The sequence below is a fragment of the Piliocolobus tephrosceles genome, chromosome 13 (genome assembly GCF_002776525.5).
Source record: "Piliocolobus tephrosceles isolate RC106 chromosome 13, ASM277652v3, whole genome shotgun sequence".
Lineage (NCBI taxonomy): Eukaryota > Metazoa > Chordata > Mammalia > Primates > Cercopithecidae > Piliocolobus > Piliocolobus tephrosceles.
In genome coordinates, this window is record NC_045446.1 from 51,181,955 (window position 1) to 51,200,172 (window position 18,218).

At 35.4% G+C, this 18,218-nt stretch overlaps 1 protein-coding gene across 7 annotated transcripts in view; it reads left to right on the plus strand.

Annotated features, from left to right (window-relative positions):
* The window catches only part of BTBD10 (BTB domain containing 10), a 73,405-nt gene that overhangs the window by 39,234 nt on the left and 15,953 nt on the right, over positions 1-18,218 (plus strand). For 6 of the 7 annotated variants that reach the window (XM_023230945.2, XM_023230948.2, XM_023230947.2 and 3 more), the window contains 4 exons: positions 5,773-5,969; positions 7,811-8,096; positions 10,281-10,383; positions 13,540-13,660. In XM_023230945.2, coding sequence (XP_023086713.1) covers positions 5,773-5,969; positions 7,811-8,096; positions 10,281-10,383; positions 13,540-13,660 — 707 coding nt within the window. Of the gene's footprint in view, positions 1-5,154; positions 5,229-5,772; positions 5,970-7,810; positions 8,097-10,280; positions 10,384-13,539; positions 13,661-18,218 lie in introns of those variants that run through there. The other variant, XM_023230951.3, reaches the window with a different exon arrangement.

The window sequence follows — 18,218 nt, forward strand, 5'->3', positions numbered from 1 at the left end:
TTATTATTATTATTATTATTATTATTATTATTATTATTATTATTATTTTAAGACAGAGTCTCCCTCTGTTGCCCAGGCCGTAGTGCAGTGGTGCAATCTCTGCTCACTGCAGCCTTGACCTCCGAGGCTCAAGTGATCCTCCCACCTCAGCCTCCTGAGTAGCTGGGACCACAGGCATGCATCATCACACCCAGCTAATTTTTGTATTTTTTGTAGAGATGAGGCTTTGCCACATTGCGAAAGGCTGGTTTCGAACTCCTGGACTCAAGTGATCTGCCAGGTTGGGGATCTAGCTTTTATATCCAATCTGATGATCTTCACCTTTTATGGTTTAGACTGTTTACATCTAAATGGCTAAGACTATCTGTATTTAATGTGATTATTGACGTGGTTAAGGTTAAGTGTCATCTTGTTATTTATTTTCCGTTTGTCCCATTTGTTCTTTTTCCTTCTTCCTCCCAATCCCTTTTTTCCTTTGCCCTCTTGGATTAGCCAAATCTTTTTTTATGATTTTATTTTATCTCCTTTTTTGGTATATTAACTGTAATTTTTTTGTTTTCTTATATTAGTGGTTGCTTTAGTATTAACAGTATACATCTTTAACTTATCACAGTGTACCTTCAAGTGATGTTATACTGTTTCTTGTGTGGTGTAAAAACCTTACAATAATATACTTCGATTTCTTTCTCCCAGACTTTGTGCTGCTCTAGTTATATGTGTATGTTATAAACCCCATATTCTATTATTATTATCATTATTGTTTAATCTTTTATAGAGATTTAAACAATTAGAAAAAAATTATATTCTTCTATACAGTTACTTTTTCTAGTGGTCTTCATTTTTTTGTGTGGATTCATATTTTCATCTGGCATTAGCTTTTTTTTTCTGCCTGAAGGACTACCTTTTAACTGTTCTTGCAGTGCAGGTCTTCTCATGATGGATTCCTTTGTCTTTTTTGCCTGAAAATGTCTGTACTTTCTTATTTTTTTCCGACAAATCAGTGCAGATCCTTCTTATTTTTGAAAGATGTTTTTAGTGGCTATGGCAAACCTAGGTTGACAGGGTTTGTTTTCATTTTTTTCTTTGAAGTATATGTGGAATTTGTTGTGCATATTGAATCTGTGGGTTTGTAATTTTTGCCAAATTTGGAGAAAGTTCAGATATTACTTCCCTTTTTTTCCTTCCTACTTCCTTCATGGACTCCATTTATACCTATATTAGGCCACTTGAAATTGACCTGCAGCTTACTCATGCTGTTTATTTTTCTGTTTTCTCTGTCTTTTTTATTTTGAATATTTCCTATTGCATTGTTTTCAAATTTGTTAATCATTTCTTCTATAATGTGTAATCTCCCATTAATTCCATTCAGTGTGCTTTTCTTTGTTAAAGTGATTTTTAATTAATGTGTAACATGTAATAATTATACATATTTAGAGGTACTGAGTGATATTTCAATACACGTATACAGTGTGTAGTGAGCAAATCAGGGTGATTAGTATATCTATCACCTCAAACGTTGATCATTTTTAAAAAATGTTGGGAACATTCAAAGTTCTGTCTTCTAACCATTTGATAATATATAATAAGTTATTGTTAACTATAGTCATTTTAAAGGGCCATTTAGTATACTTTTCATCTCACATGTAAACATTTTTATCTCTGGAAGCTTGATTTGCATCTTTTTAATCTTGTGTGTCTTTACATTTCTTTTTGGAGGGCTATGGTTATAGTGACTTTTTAATATTTTTATTTCTCATTCTAACATATGTGTCAGTTCACGTTTTATTTCACTTGATTTTTTTTCCTCATAGATTATGTGTTCTCACTTCTTTGCATGCCTGATAATTTTTGATTGGATGCCATACATGGTAAACTTTACCTCATTTGTGTGTTTGATATTTCTTATACTTACAAATATTCTTGCTTTAGGATTTAGCTATATGGAAATAGTGTGGTCCTTTTGGTCTTGATGTTAAAATTTGTTAGGGGAACTGGAACAGTGCTCAGTCTAGTTGTAATTATTTCCCATTTTAAAGTCTTCTAATTCTCTTCCCAATGCCTTAAAAATTATTAGGCTTTCCAGTCTGAACTAGTGGGAACAGGACCTATTCCTGGCCCTGTATGAGTGCTGGGCACTATTTCCTCTAATCCTTTGAGTTGGTTTTTTTCCCCAGCTTTTCATAGTGTTCTCACATGTGTGACTGGTATCCAGCTCAGTACTCAAGGAGGACTCTGCAGATTTCTGAGGTTTTCTCTCTGTGTTACTTTTCCCTTGGAACTCTAGCCATCTCTTATCCCAGTGTCTCAGCTCCATGTCTTTCACTCACAGTCCACTGGGTTCTGCTTGTGTTTTCCCTCTCTGTGTTTACTTTGCAAATGCTCTCAAGATAGTAATTTGGGACAATTGTTGGGCCTGTCTAATTTGCTTTCCATTTTTCAGTGATTGCTCTCCTTCATTGCCTGATATGCTGTGTCTTGCAGACTATTGTTTCATATATTCTGTTTGGTTTCTTGGGTTGTGTCAGACAGGAGTATAAACTCAGCCCTTGTTATTCTGTCTTGGCTGGAAATAGGTATTAGGGCTAATCTAGTCTTCATGTCCTTACCTATACTTAGTTCATGAATCCCAAACTCTTCAATGCAGCCTGAAGCAGAGCTTTCCCTTCTGAATTTGCTCGAACTCATTTTCTTTTGTACATATTAACTGTTTTTGCCTTTAGAGTGCTTTCTTAATCTAAAAGTATTGAATTAAATATAGTAGGACATAATTTGTCTTCCATGACATCTGATTTTGAAGGTCTGATTCAGGGTTCAGTCTATGTGGGAATTAAAAGAAAATATGAAAGTGTATTATGACACCTTTTGAATTCGTTTAAAATCTAAGTGTTTTAGAAATGAAGCCAATAGGCCGGGCGCGGTGGCTCAAGCCTGTAATCCCAGCACTTTGGGAGGCTGAGACGGGTGGATCACGAGGTCAGGAGATCGAGACCATCCTGGCTAATACGGTGAAACCCCGTCTCTACTAAAAAATACAAAAAAAACTAGCCGGGCGACGAGGCGGGCGCCTGTAGTCCCAGCTACTCGGGAGGCTGAGGCAGGAGAATGGCGTGAACCCGGGAGGCGGAGGTTGCAGTGAGCTGAGATCCGGCCACTGCACTCCAGCCTGGGCGGCAGAGCAAGACTCCGTCTCAAAAAAAAAAAAAGAAATGAAGCCAATATTTTAGCAATGTCTAGTCTTTCAGCTACAGAGATGTCTGGTGAAAATGCTTTTTTAATTAGTCAGTCTGCTTGGCCCTTACTCACATTGAACATTTAGCTTGTATTTGTCTTACTCGTAGTTGTGCTCATACCTTGTCCATTAAATTACCAGAGTCACATTTAGATAATGTGCTTTCTTATAGTTGAAAAAGATGAAAACTTAGCTGCCAGAATAATTTGAAGAGTTATTTTTTCTGTATATGATCTTTGTTCTATTTAGTGTGGATTCCTTTTTTTTCCTACTTTAGAAAACAAGCCAGAAATTCCAGTATTCCTACTCTTAACGATTTTTTAAAAACGTAAGTGCAGTAGGATCTTTTGATTTGTTCTGTTTGAAAGAAAAGGTTTTGTTCTATTGATGCAGCTGTACTCTGATTTTTTTTTTTCACTAGAATGAAGGTGGGAGTAGGATTTTTTCTGTGTAGGTTTATGAGAAACAAATAACTGATAAAGGCTGTTAGGTTGCCTTTATTTCCCTAGAAGTAACTTTCAGGATAAATACAAAGTCAACTTTATCTTCTGTCCTTGTAGTCTGTTATAGCAAGGTGATGACTGATTTTTATAATGAAAGAAACCACCAAAATAACAAAAAATATTAAAGCTAATAAAATCAACCAAAGAGATGACCCTGAGACACTGAAAGATTTTGCTTTCTGAATCACCAAGATTAAATTTTAACTCATATGGTTTTGCTAAAGGAGACCAGTATAATATTATGAAAGGGGCACTGGAATGAATCAAAAGGCTTAGGTTATAGTGTTATTAGCATTTCTACTAAATACTATGTGACCCTGAGCAAGTCTTGCAGTTCTGAACTTTAATATCCTCATCTGTCATAACTAAATAAACTAACATTTCATGAGTAATTATGTTGTGCCAGGTACATTGCTGGTCAGCTTACTTATTATACTTCATTTAATTCACCTATTAACCTTAGAAAATAAATAGAATCTATTTATTCTATTTTACAATGAGAAACCTAAGTTTCCAGAATATTAAGTATCATTCAAAATGTCAAGCAGTAAGCATTAGACAACAATTTTACTTTAAAGCCATGAAGTTCCTTCTGTTTCTAAAAAGTACTTTAATATTTTTAAACCATAGTATATGCTAACATAGTAAATTTTCAAATTGCTTAAACCACAGTATATGCTAACATAGTAAATTTCCAAATTGCCTTAGGTCTGGCTTTATTATTTTTATTACCTTCAGTTTTCTTATTTGCAAAATGTAATCTAATTATTGAAATTTTATCTATTTGTCAGGAGCTGGACACTAGTACTCTATAGCAATGCCTTTTTTCTTTGAGATCCTAAAGCATTTATTATCTAATACCCATTTAGTAGTTACGTATTTGGGAACTGTTTAGTAGTTTTATATTTGGAAGTTGGGATAACTCTTGAAATGTTTAAAGTTCTGCATGTTCATCTATTACTGCTACACTTAGAAAACAAGCTCCTGAGGAAGCTTCTTTCTGTTGGCATTTAGCATAGCATTGTACATATAGTATGTGTAACTTAATACATAATTGTGTTAAAATGTTTTGTAAACTGGACTATTTTAATCAACATTCTGAGTTTTTCACTTCTGATGGAGAAGTTTATTATATATAAGATATTTTTAAGTTTTTAAAAATTCTGTGACTTTATGTAGTCAAAGTAGGTAGGTTTGTTAGGTTTTTCAGAGAAATACTTTTCTTTTCTTTTTTTTTTTCCTGAGACAGAGTCTTGCTCTGTCCCCCAGGCGGGAGTGCAGTGGCATGATCTTGGCTCACTGCAACCTCTGCCTCCCAGACGATTCTTGTGCCCCAGGCTCTTGAGTAGCTGAGATTATAGGTGTGTGCTACCGCACCCAGCTAATTTTTGTATTTTTAGTAGAGACAGGGTTTTGCCATGTTGGCCAGACTGGTCTTGAACTCCGGACCTCAAGCGATTCATCCGCATTGACCTCCCAAAACATTGGGATTACAGGTATGATTCACTGCGCCTGGCTGAGAAATGCTTTTCAGAAAAACTTTTTAAAAAAATCATAGTGTTTTGAAAAGACTCAGCTCAAAGTTGGTTGATTGAAGTTAGCATGTAGACTTATTTTGTTTGGCAGGGAGACCAATTTATTTGCCCCATTCCTCAGTTTTTTAGGAGTTCCAGAAGCTCTTGCCTTCTCTTTTCCCCCCACAGTGAAAGAAATCAAAAGAACATTTGAGTAACATTTAAGATATCTGGGTGATCTACTACTATTACTACAACTTCTACTAACTCATGTGTTAGTTAACCTTTCTAAGCTTTAGTTTTCTCGTTCAGAAAAAACTGAGTTCAGCTATGCAGTATTCAAAGACACATTATTCCAGAATTTTTAAAGCCTACAAGTTTGAGGTAAATTAGGTTTCAGAATTGGAAAGTAGCATTTGATTTTGCACTTCAATATATTAGTTTTATGTTACTCGAGTTTTTCTTTTAAAATGTTTGCAATCTTACGTTTTGCTTTTATGGTTAATTTTCCTTTCTAACTTATCAGTACATCCTCGCGTATTGCTAAGGGAGGAGTCGACCACACCAAAATGAGTCTACATGGTGCTAGTGGGGGACATGAGAGATCAAGAGATAGACGAAGGTCAAGTGACAGATCACGAGATTCATCTCATGAAAGAACAGAGTCTCAACTCACTCCTTGTATTAGAAATGTGACTTCTCCAACACGACAGCACCATGTTGGTATGTAAAATCAACTAACCTTCCTAACAGTTCTTAAAAACATACATTTACCTTTTTAAAGTAGTAATGACATTGAATTGTGCCTAATACAGCAGAGTGTAATTAGCTTCTTCTATTCAGTTGTTTCTGTTTTAGTTGAACTTGGTTCTTGCTGTGAAAGAAAAAACAGCTTATTAAATGCAAAGTTAACGTGAATTTTTTAACCTCTGGTACAGTCTTATAAAATAAGTAATTGGAAAAGCCTTTGAAACTGTGATATATAGATTTTCAAAGTTCTCAAGTTAATTTTTGTCTTATGAAATATATAGCAATAGTTTGTAGTAAATTATTGATAGGAGTTTAGTTATTATCATGCTAACAAAGGACCTGAAAGGTAGAATAGCCATTATGTTATTTATTCTGATTTTTGACAATATCTCAAATTTAATAATAAAAATAGATGAAAGGTGTGATGTGTTTTACTTTGTTAGTAACTGGCTCAGGTCTTTCCCTTCCTTCCTATTCATTATTATAAATGACCGTTGTTATCCCAGGTGAACACATGGTATGACTATAAAACACCAGCTGAAGAAGAGCTGCCTTAGCATGTGAGCTTCCTGATTTTTATTTTCCCCCGCAGAAGGGACAAATTAAAACTTTGACTTACTATATGCAGCAGTAGTTTCTGATAATCTGTTGTTAATAAGAATCATTAATATTAGGGTCTAATTATGAGAGAAGTTGTCAATGTTTCAGTTGATCCTTGAAGTCAAACTAGTACTTATAAGCCAGACAGCAACAAAAGTATAAATTAGAGTTGACAGTTTGTTACATGAAAAAGTCAGTATCTGGGAGTAGAATAGCAGGATATGATACATTATTTTATTAATACTGCTTTAGCAAATTTTGCTTTTGAGATGCTACCAGTATTGTAGAATCAGGCAATAAAAGGGAGGCATCAGAGTATCTCTGGAGATATGTCAAACCTAATTATATAATCAATAATGCTGTACAGAGTGTTCTAAGTAGTTTGAGTCATAGAGGAGTTTGGCAAAAGCTGATGAAACTGATGAGATGGAGGTACATTTTTAGGTCACCTTTAAAGTTTAGTGATCTAGTCTCTAAGTGAAACATATCACAAAATCTTAGTTTTTATTTGACTATAATTATAGATCATAAAATTTGTAGCAGTGCTTTATTCAACAAACTTGAGAATGAGAAGAAAACAATATATCATGAGCTACTAAAGCCACTTTATTTGGTAGACATAAAAATCATTAAAAATAAATAAATACTTCTTACTGCCCTTAGTGAATTTCTTTCTTTTTTGTGGGGGGTGGGGGCCTTCTTTTTTTGGGACAAGTTGCTGGTTTTAGAATGCCCTTATTAACATGGTGAGATTCTAAAGATTGTACTTTGTGTTCTCAGAATAGTGTTATCTCTTTTAGTAATTAGGACAGCTTAAATTAGTATTCTTATTAATCTTTTACTGTAATAACTTTCAAAGCATATTTATTTTACTTGTGAGAACATTCGGTTCCTTGGGTTTCTATTTTTAAGTGGAGTAAAAATATAAAATTTTCCTTCATCTTGATATTAGTTTGGGTTAGCATTTGTCAGCTATACATCTTTTTTAAAAGTCTACAAATAAAGATTTTAGAAAGCATTTTGATGTTTTGGGTTTTATTCCTGGAACTAAATGAATGTTTATGGTGTTCTGTTAACATGTTATTTGAAACTGAAAAGTAGAAATGCTGTGACTTAAAACGACTTTTATAAATCAAACATTTAAAAAGATATATATATAGATCTTGAATTTTTAAAAGAAAATTTCCTAACTTTGTCTAACGTCTTTATTTCAGAACGAGAAAAAGATCACAGTTCCTCTCGTCCAAGCAGTCCGCGTCCTCAAAAAGCATCCCCAAATGGTTCCATTAGCAGTGCTGGGACCAGCAGCAGAAACAGTAGTCAGTCAAGTTCAGATGGTAGCTGTAAGACATCTGGGGAGATGGTGTTTGTATATGAAAATGCAAAAGAGGGAGCTCGGAATATAAGAACGTCAGAACGAGTGACACTAATAGTGGATAACACTAGATTTGTTGTAGACCCATCCATTTTTACTGCACAGCCAAATACAATGTTGGGCAGGTTTGTATTATTGCAGTTATTTGCATTACTAATTATAAGGTGCTTTTACCGCCATTTTTTTTTATTTAAGTTTTACAGTAATTCTCTGTTGAAATGTAACATTTCTGTTTTATAGATGAAAGAACTGAGCTTTGGAGGCTAAATTACTTGTCCCAAGTTAATACAGCTAGAAAGTGATAGAGTAAGAGCTTGAACTTGGTTTTATTTCTAGTGTTCTTTGCAGTACCAGTAGAAATAGCAAATATATTAGTTATTGAAGTCAGGATACTAAGATGTCTTTACATATTGAGACAGTAAATTGAATCTAACCAGGTGAATTTAACAATGATAATATGTTTCCTGCACTTGGGTTCCCATTGAATCACAAAATATAAACAATCAGCATTGTTTAAAGGCGGAAAAAAAAAAAAACCCAATAGGTTGTTTAGCTGTAAAGTCAGCATGAATTGTCAGTTTGATGTAGATACTTAAAAAATAAAATAAAAAAGGAATGTCAACAAGTAGTTAGCAAAATGAAGGAAATAATTGTCATCTTCTGATTTGTGCTGGTCCAGAGTAATAGATCTATTTAAAGTTTGCAGTTATGGGAACCACAGTCTAAGAAGGATATAGACAATAGAGACTTGATTTTTCCCCATGTCCAAACTATACCTTTTAATTGTAAAATCAGTATCTTTGGTTACACTACTATCAAGTGAAAGGGCATGTGCATGAAATAGAAATTTGTATGAGATAAAAACTTGTACTTTACTAGATTGCATATGCAGTGTGTGTGTGTGTGATTTATCGTTGTCTCGTAATAGAGTAAATGCTGCCGTTGTGATATTGTATACATTTTTGAGTAACTAAATATTTTCCTTCAACATTGACACTATGCTTTATATCATGAAAAAAATATCTTTGAACTATAGGCTTTTTTGTATTTTTAGTGTTATAAGGGAGGATTATCGACAAATTATCAGGAATATGATTTGACACTGTTAATAATACTTTATATTTTTACATCAGATATATAGAAACAATAAAATAGATATTTGAAATTTTGGCTGTTATGTTTTCTTAAAAAAAAAGGTTTTTAAGTGTTCATATTGATGTGAAGAGTAGCTTTCCCCTTTTGTAAAAAGTTTAAATCATGACATTTGATTCCTGAAAGACTATCTTCTTTTTCTTCTTTTTCAATTAGCAAAGCCTTCTTTTTATGCCGATTGACTAAAGTGTGTCTTTGGGGATGAAAATTAATATTCATGGGAACTGTAAAAAGCAGTTGGCATTCTTTTGGAAACTTTGACATAAAAAACCTTTGTTGTTCATAGTTTTCTGTGTTACAACGAAAGATAAAACTATTTGAATTAGGAAATTGTTAAGTAGAATACTTAATTCAACCGTACCATAGGATCTAGAGGTTCACCTTTCTTTAATCATGATTTTTGTATCTTCTGGAGAGTACTAGAGTACATTTTTTATTGTTAAGGACATATTTTGGAAATTGCACTCTTGAAGGGCCAACAAACATGACTTGAAAAAAACATAAAGTCATTTGTATTTTCTTACATAAGAGCTTTTTATTTATTTTCTTAAACTTGCCATTGTCCTATTTCTTAATTCCTATCTATGCCAGCATTTGATTGCTTGTTTTTCAGTTCCAGGATACAAGTCTAATAATATTGAGTAGGATTTGTTACATTTATAGTTAAGATTGTGAAATGTAAAACAACCTGACTTGTCCTGTATCATATCACTTTGTCTCAGGTTAGGGCTATTATGTGCTACATTATGGCATTAACTGTACAGTGAAAACAGCAGTTTTAAGGAAAAAGCACAGATAACATGGTTTCCCTTTTTTTTTTCTTCCTGGTAAGATAAGTATTAAAAACTCACCTTTTTCCCTTGATTAATTGATTGGTGTTGTTTTCTGAGGAGAAGGGGTAGGAAAGCTCTTTAGCTTCTGAATTTTGTCATTTATTTTATTGTTGCTTAGAGAAAATCTATACTAGTATTCCCTACCATCAAAAAGAAAATGTTTTTAATATTCCTCCTTTTATGATGTTTGCCAGAATACATTAATGATAAAAATTCTTGACTAATTTAATGATATAATTCCTTTTTACATTTGTACATGAAATCCATTTTCCCTTTTGAAGGAAGTATTCTATTGACGTATTTCTCAATTATTTACTATCATAGGATGTTTGGATCTGGCCGAGAACATAACTTTACACGACCCAATGAGAAAGGAGAGTATGAGGTGGCAGAGGGAATTGGTTCCACTGTGTTTCGAGCTATTCTGGTGAGTATTGACTTAATCATAAGACCCCTTCTTAGTAGGTACTTGGATTAGAAGCAGAATTCTATTTGAATATCTCTCTCGAGTTATTCCAGGATATTGTTTTTCCTTAAATACCATTTAATTCATCTTTATTTTATTTTGTTTATATTTTTATTTTGCAACAGGGTCTTGCTCTTTCACCCAGGCTGGATGGAGTGCAGTGGCACAGTCATAGCTCACTGTAGCCTCAGCCTCCCGGGCTCAAACAATCCTCCTGCCACACATTCCTGAGTAGCTGGGACTACAGGCATGCACCACGATGCCTGGCTAATTCTTTTTGTTTTCCTTTTTTATAGAGATGAGGTCTCACAGTGTTACCTAGGCTGTTCTCGAACTCCAGGGCTCAAGCGATCCTCCCGCCTTGGCCTCCCAGTGCTGGGATTGCAGGCATTGAGCCACCATGCTGTGCTCTCATCTTTATCTTAGTACATACAGATAATATAATAGAAGCAAATGAATTTTATGACCTTCAGGATGATAGGATAGGGGATTATTAATCTCTTAGGTTTGCATATACAGTTCTTTCAGGTATTTAGTAACATTTCTGGAGTCATATTTACTTCTCTTTCTCTTAAATGCAGTAAATTGATCATTTTTACTATCTGAGAATGAATATGACTACTTGATTCTATTATTTTATTGCACATAACTAGCAAACTTAGAAACATCTAAAAGTCATCTCCAAAATGTATTTGTTAACATCTTTGCTTTTTTGTTTTTTTCCCCATACAGGGTCTCACTCTGTTGCCAAGGCTGCAGTGCAGTAGAGTGATCACGGCTAACTGCAGCCTTGACCTTCTGGGTTTAAGTGATCATCCCACCTCAGCCTCCTTAGTAGCTGGGACTATAGGCATGTGCTACCACACCCAGCTAATTTTTTTGTATTTTTAGTAGAGATGAGGTTTCGCCATGTTGTCCAGGCTGATCTTGAACTCCTGAGCTCAAGCAGTCCTCTTGCCTTGGCCTCCCAAAGTGCTAGAATCACAGGTGTGAGCCACTGTGCCCAGCCGACGTCTTTGTTTTAAAACTTTTTTTTTGAGGTTTTTACTGTTTTTTTTTTTTTTTAATATTTTAATTTATCATACAGAGCACCTACTTGTAATTTAAATTCAGTGATTTTAGTTCATAAGGCTGGGTGCAGTGGTTCATGCCCATAATCCCAGCACACTAAGAGACCAAGGCAGGTGGATGGCTTGAGTCCAGGATTTCAAGACCAACTTGGGCAACATGGCAAAACCCCATCTCTACCAAAAGAATATATCCAAAAATTAGCTGGGTGTAGTGGCACGCTTGTAGTTCCAGGTACTTGGGATGTGACGGTTACTACGGGACTGAGTGAAGGGGGACGAACACAGGGATGAAAAGAAAGACAACATAATCTGGTTTAAAGAAGGGGCTGGGGGCTCCTTGCTTCTAGTGTGCAACGACCTTGAGCTTCCACAGCCCTTTGTATTTACTGGGGAGAAAGAACAGGGAGAAGGTGCTGTTGGTTAGCTGCTTGATTTATCACAGGTTCACATGATTGCTAACAGACTTCAGTTGTGCGTAGACAATCACAAGAAACACTGCACCTGGGGCGTGACCGCCCTCAGCATTAGTTCTGGGCGGCAGATGCAGTTTGTCAGTTTGCCAGCAACCTGCTTTCATGCGAACAGTTTGCTGTTTGCTCATATAGCCTCCAGTGGTGTACTGAGTTGGTCACCACCCTCATTCTTTCGGCCTCCAACACTTGGGAGGCTGAGGTGGGAAGATCTTTTGCGCCAGGAGGCGAAGGTTGCAGTGAGCTGAGATCACACCATTGCACTCCAGCCTAGGTAACAAAGTGAAACCCTGTCTCAAAAAAAAAAGGAAAAAAAAGGTTTGATAGTTTGTGACAGTTTGTGCCACAGCCTGAAAATACCGTTTTCTTAAGTAGTTTGAGGGAAGGGAGGATTCTGTGATGGAAGACAGATAGGGAAAGTAGTTGATCTTGATCAGGTGAATATTCGTACAAGTACCAGAAGATGTTTCACTTCCATTGATGCAGCAACCTTAGAAATTGTGTTACTGGTTACTTTGGTTCTGAACCTCAGGAAACTTGAGACAGATCTTTTTGTTTGTTTGTTTGAGATGGAGGCTCGCTCTGTCGCCCAGGCTGGAGTGGAGTGGTGCGATCTTGGCTCACTTCTGAGCCAAGTGAAAGCTCTGCCTTCTGAGCTTAAGTGATTCTCCTGCCTCAGCCTCTTGAGTAGCTAGGATTACAGGTGTGCGCCACTATGCCTGGCTAATTTTTGTATTCTTAGTAGAGACAGGGTTTCACCATGTTGGCCAGGCTGGTCTTGAACTTCTGACCTCAGGTCATCTGTCCGCCTCAGCCTCCCAAAGTTCTGAGATTATAGGTGTGAGCCATGGTGCCTGGCCGAACCAGGTCTTAATTTTGGGGAAAAAGTGCTTTTTTAGCTGTCCATATTTCCCTTTGTGGAATTGAAAAGAATTTTTGTCACTCATCTCTGAAGTAACTTATCTGTGATTCTGGGGTTGTCCTTTAACAACCTGTTACGCAGATTTTCAAAATAATTAGTATTGCTTGTCATCATATGGAATCACCAAAGGGTAGTATTAGAAGAAGAATATCTAATGTCTTATTTTACATATTTTAATACCTGAATAAGACTATAATTCTGTACTAAAAACCTCAAATTTTGTTAAATTATCTAGGTAGTATTTAAGGTAGCATAATATATCATTCAATTTCCTTACTTTTTAAAAAAAAATTTAAAACTTTATGATAGTTTTATAGAAATATAACCTGTAGAAGAAAAATACATATGCATTGGTATAATGCCATAAAGAAGACATTAATTAGGTAACAGGGAGCCCTACATTCAAATCTTACCTTTGCTTTTAAATAATTGTATGACAGGGTCAGTTGATGAATTCATTTGGACCTGAATTTTCCTTACAGATAAAATGAAAAAGTAGGAGAACAGAGGTCTCATCTAAGATTAAACTTCCACATTTCAGAGATGTCAGAGTTCTCTACTATATCTGAAAATATTACCAGCTCTACCTTAATAATAAGTTTTGGCTAACTTGTTCTCCAGATATTTTATGCTTTCCGTACTTTTCTTTTTCCAGGATTACTATAAAACAGGAATAATCCGTTGTCCTGATGGCATATCTATTCCTGAACTGAGAGAAGCATGTGACTATCTTTGTATCTCTTTTGAATATAGTACTATTAAATGTAGAGATCTCAGTAAGTATGATGTTTTGTGTGTAAGTGGTTTGTATAATTAGAATATATTGGAACAAAAAGCCTGAAATTAGTGCTATTAACCTAGTTAGACTTAAAGTATTTAATTGAATTATGAAGCATTCTAGTAGATTATTAATGAAAGTTTGCAAAGACCTTGATAATCTCCTTGTGCAATTTTCCAAATATTTTTTCAATTTTAATAATTTTCTTTTTTGACTAACCCAGATTTCCTCCTAGACAGTTTTCTGTATTATTTATTTGTTACCAGTTTTATCTCCTAGATTTGGATCCTTGGCTTTGGTCAAGTGTGGTCATTTGGCTTCATTTCTTTGATCACATCATCCAAAAATTTATAATGTTTTGTATTACCACATATGATAATATGAGCACTATGGAAAACACAAATAATTCTAAAAAACGATACCTATCATTAAAGATCCTAGATTGAATGTCTAGCCCTCATTTATGAATAGGATTAAGTGACTTCATCCAAGAACTTCAAATATACTCTCAAAGCAGTGTGTAGAATGTTGTAATCTCAACTCTGGAATTCTTCTCTCACCATTTCTTCAGCACCCCTGCTCCCATTGTTACGCCAAACCTGAGAAAAGATGTGATTATGCACAAAAAAGTCAAAATAGTGTATGAGAAGTATCAAATGTTGATATTTGTTATCAATATTAAGTACCTAGATACCTAAGCCGACACTTAAGTGGTTGGAGAAGTTCAGAGGAAGGGGAGGTCATTGTGGGCTAGAGGACTGTGGAAGAGTTTAGTGGAAATAGGTAGTAAAGAATGAACTGAATGATTTAGAAAGAGTAGATAGTATTGTTTTGGGGAATTATTTGTGTCTTCAATAGTGCCCAGGATATCATCCTACATGGTAATACAAAATATTCTAAGAGCTGAGGTTTCTGGAGTAAAGATGTAGTAGGTATACTTTGGAAATACAGTAGATCCAACATACAACTGTACATTTGAACAACGTTGCTGGAATTTTTTGTTGTTGTTGTTGTTGTTTTTGAGATGGAGTCTCGCTCTGTCACCTAGGCTGGAGTGCAGTGGTGCAATCTCAGCTCACTGCAAACTCCACCTCCTGAGTTCAGGGGATTCTCCTGCCTTGAAGGGATTCACTCGCCACCACACCTAATTTTTTCATTTTAACAGAGATAGGGTTTCACTATGTTAGCCACATTGGTCTTGAACTCCTGACCTCAGATGATGTACCCGCCTCGGTCTCTGAAAGTGCTGGGATTACAGGCGTGAGCCACCGTGCCTGGCCAAAGTTGCTGTTTTTTCACATCTTAAAAAATGATTTTAGGGGCTGGATGCCGTGGCTGACGCCTGTAATCCCAGCACTTTGGCAGGCCAAGGCAGGCGGATCATGTGAGGTCGGGAGTTCGAGACCAGCTTGACCAACATGGAGAAACCCCATCTCTACTAAAAATACAAAATTAGCCAGGCGTGGTGGTGTATGCCTGTAATTCCAGCTACTCGGGAGGCTGAGGCAGGAGAATTTTGCTTGAACCGGGGAGGCAGAGGTTGTGATGAGCCAAGAATGCACCATTGCACTCCAGCCTGGGCACCAAAAGCGAAACTCCATCTCAAAAAAAAAAAAAAAAAAGTTTTAGTTGAAACCATGAGTGTTATAGATCCCTGATTTCAAGTTTTGTGTCTTTTCATATGACCATTTAAATTAATCTTTATATAATTTGATGTTGAATTTTGATGACTGGCAGAGATAAAAAAAAAACTAGAATTTTTTACAGATGATGTGAATCTCTTAGTTCTGCAATCTTTTGTTGTACGTAGTTTACCTTGTCATTACTACTAAGTATCTTTTATTTATTATGAATTAAAAGTAAGGGTTTTATGTAAAATATGTGTAATATGATTATCCTAGACTTTTAGCTTTTCAGTAATATTTGTAGTTGTTTTTAGATTACTTGTAATATATTTTACTAAAAATTTAGAGATTCCCAAAGATGTTTATAAAAAAACTATATAGAATTTGAAGAGATGGATGTGATCTTTTAAAAATGTAAGTAGACTTGAATCCAAAAGTAAATTTTTTTTTCTTGCAAATATATGCCCTTGCTGAATATTTGGAATGACACTTTGCACTAAAATATCTGGGCTTATGTCTTAATTTAAGAAGAAATTATGCAATTTGCTTGCATGTTCTCTCTCTCTGGTTGAGGCACTCTTTTTCAGTTTGTGGCATTAAACTAGTTTGGACTTGAGAGCACAGACTATATCTTTTTGACTTTGTGTCTATGGTGTGTGGCACATCCTAAGGACTCAACAAAATGTTTGCTGAATTAACAAATTATTATATTCTCTTGTGTGTTTTTAGGACCCTCTTCCACTGATTGTCCTCTTTGGTATCATCAGTCTTTCCCTATCTCTGTGTAGTAAACCTCAGGCTCAAACATACTCAAATCTGACTTATGTCTATTCTAGACGTTCAAAAACATTCTCATTAAAAATAACTTGAATTTTTCATTGGAATCCTTTGAAGTTAACTTTTCAGAAGAATTAACATATAGCCCCAAATGCTGTCTTCCCATTTATTCACACTTTTGTGTCTTTAAGTAGAGTTTTGTCATTTTCTTCATATAGTGTGCTCTGGTCTTGTTAATATTTTGTGTTTTTATTGCTGTGTGTAGAATATGTTTAACTTTTCAAACTGCTAACTTATAATAAAGTTACTGAATTTTGTACATTTAGCCACCTCATAAAACCCTGTTTATTTCTAATGATTTTTTAGTTGATCCTCATATATGCCTCATAGTTAATTGACTATGTTACAAATAACACTTTTTATGTCTTTTTTTTTGTCTTGTCAAATTGGCTAGAAGATTTTGAACAATGTTAAGTTTAATGGGAATTCTGGCATCTCTGTCTTTAAAGGCATTTCCCTGGACGTGGGGCTAATGTCTGTATTCCCAGCACTTTGAGAGGCTGAGGTGGGGAGGAGCACTTGAGCCCAGGGGTTCAAAATCATCATAGACAACATAGTGAGACCCTCTCTCAAGAAAAATAAAGTCATTTCTTTTAGGCTTAATTATAATGTTACTCATTTTTTTCTTGACTGTCCCTTCCTTTGGCTTTTTGGCATCCTTGTTCCTGATCCTTGGAATGTGGTTGTTCTCCACTGTTAGCTACTTTCTCTCTCACAGAATCTGCACGTATTCCAAGTGGTGCTATTCATCACTGTGGTGTCAAATATTATCTTTATACTGGGGATTTCTACCTTTTATCTTTAATTTCTAAGTGTCAGGTTTAATTTTTTAAAATTTTTATTTCAATTGTTTTTGGGATACAGGTGGTTTTGGGTTACATGGATAAGTTTTTAGTGGTTATTTCTGAGATTTTGGTGCACTCATCACCCGGACAGCGTACACTGTACTCAGTATGTAGTCTTTTATCCCTCACTTCCTCCCAGCCTTCCCCACCGACTTCCCAGAGTCCACTATATCATTCTTGTGTCTCTGCGTCCTGATCAACTATTCATTTCTAGTTTACCATTTAACTTGTCCTTTCGTCCCCTCTTCCTTCTTAATCAAGCTTTTTATGAGTTTCATACATATAGTACATATAGTGATGAAGAAAGACAGACATTGTTCCTGCCTTTATGGAGTTTATAGTCTAGTTGGGAAGACAGACATTTAACAAGTAATGAAAGCTGTGAAAAATGCAGTGAAGAAATGAGATATTATTAGAAGTGTATGACAAAGGGTCTGTGGAGAATCATTATCTAAGTGCCGTTAAAGCTGAAACCTGAAGGAGTGGCAAAGAGTGGGGGAAAGCTGACCATACAAGCAGTAGAAATGATATGTGCAGAGGTTTAAGTGGTAAGGAATATGACATATTTAGGGGACTCAAAAAAAGGCACGTGTGGCTAGAGCAGAGGGATGGAGTATGAGTGATGAGGAATAAGGCCTGAGAGGTAAAGAGGAAACAAAATTTATTAATTGAACAAATATTTAATGGCTCTACTCTGTACTAAGCACTGTTCTAAGTTTTGGGGATTCAGCATGAACAAACCAGGCAAAACTTTCTGTTCTAATGGAACATACACTCTATTGGGAAAAACATGTGATAAACAAAGTAAATAAATCATATATAGTATGTTAGTGATAAGTGCCAAGGAAAAAAAAGTGAAGAAGTTACTTAGAGGAGCCAGAGAAACTTTCATTGGAAGTAAAAATGTTAAATTCCAAGCAGAGGTTACTAGTGAATGCACACAATGAAGGAGTTTGTCTTGTATATTTGAGAGCAGCAGAGAGGCCAGGATAGTTGGAGTGGAGTGAGAGAGAGTGTCAGTAATAGGAGATGTGGTTAGAGAGGTAACAAGGCACTTAGGTCAAATAAGGCCTTTATGTTTTGGCTTTTATTCTGAGTGAGATTGGAAGATATGGGAGGGGTTTGAACAGAAGAATGATATGATCTGTAAGACTGTCACATTGTACTATTTCATGGGGGCCCTGTTCACACAGAAGTCTATGTAGAGTTGTTAAGTGTTATAATCCTGACCTGACTTAAGGTTTAAAAG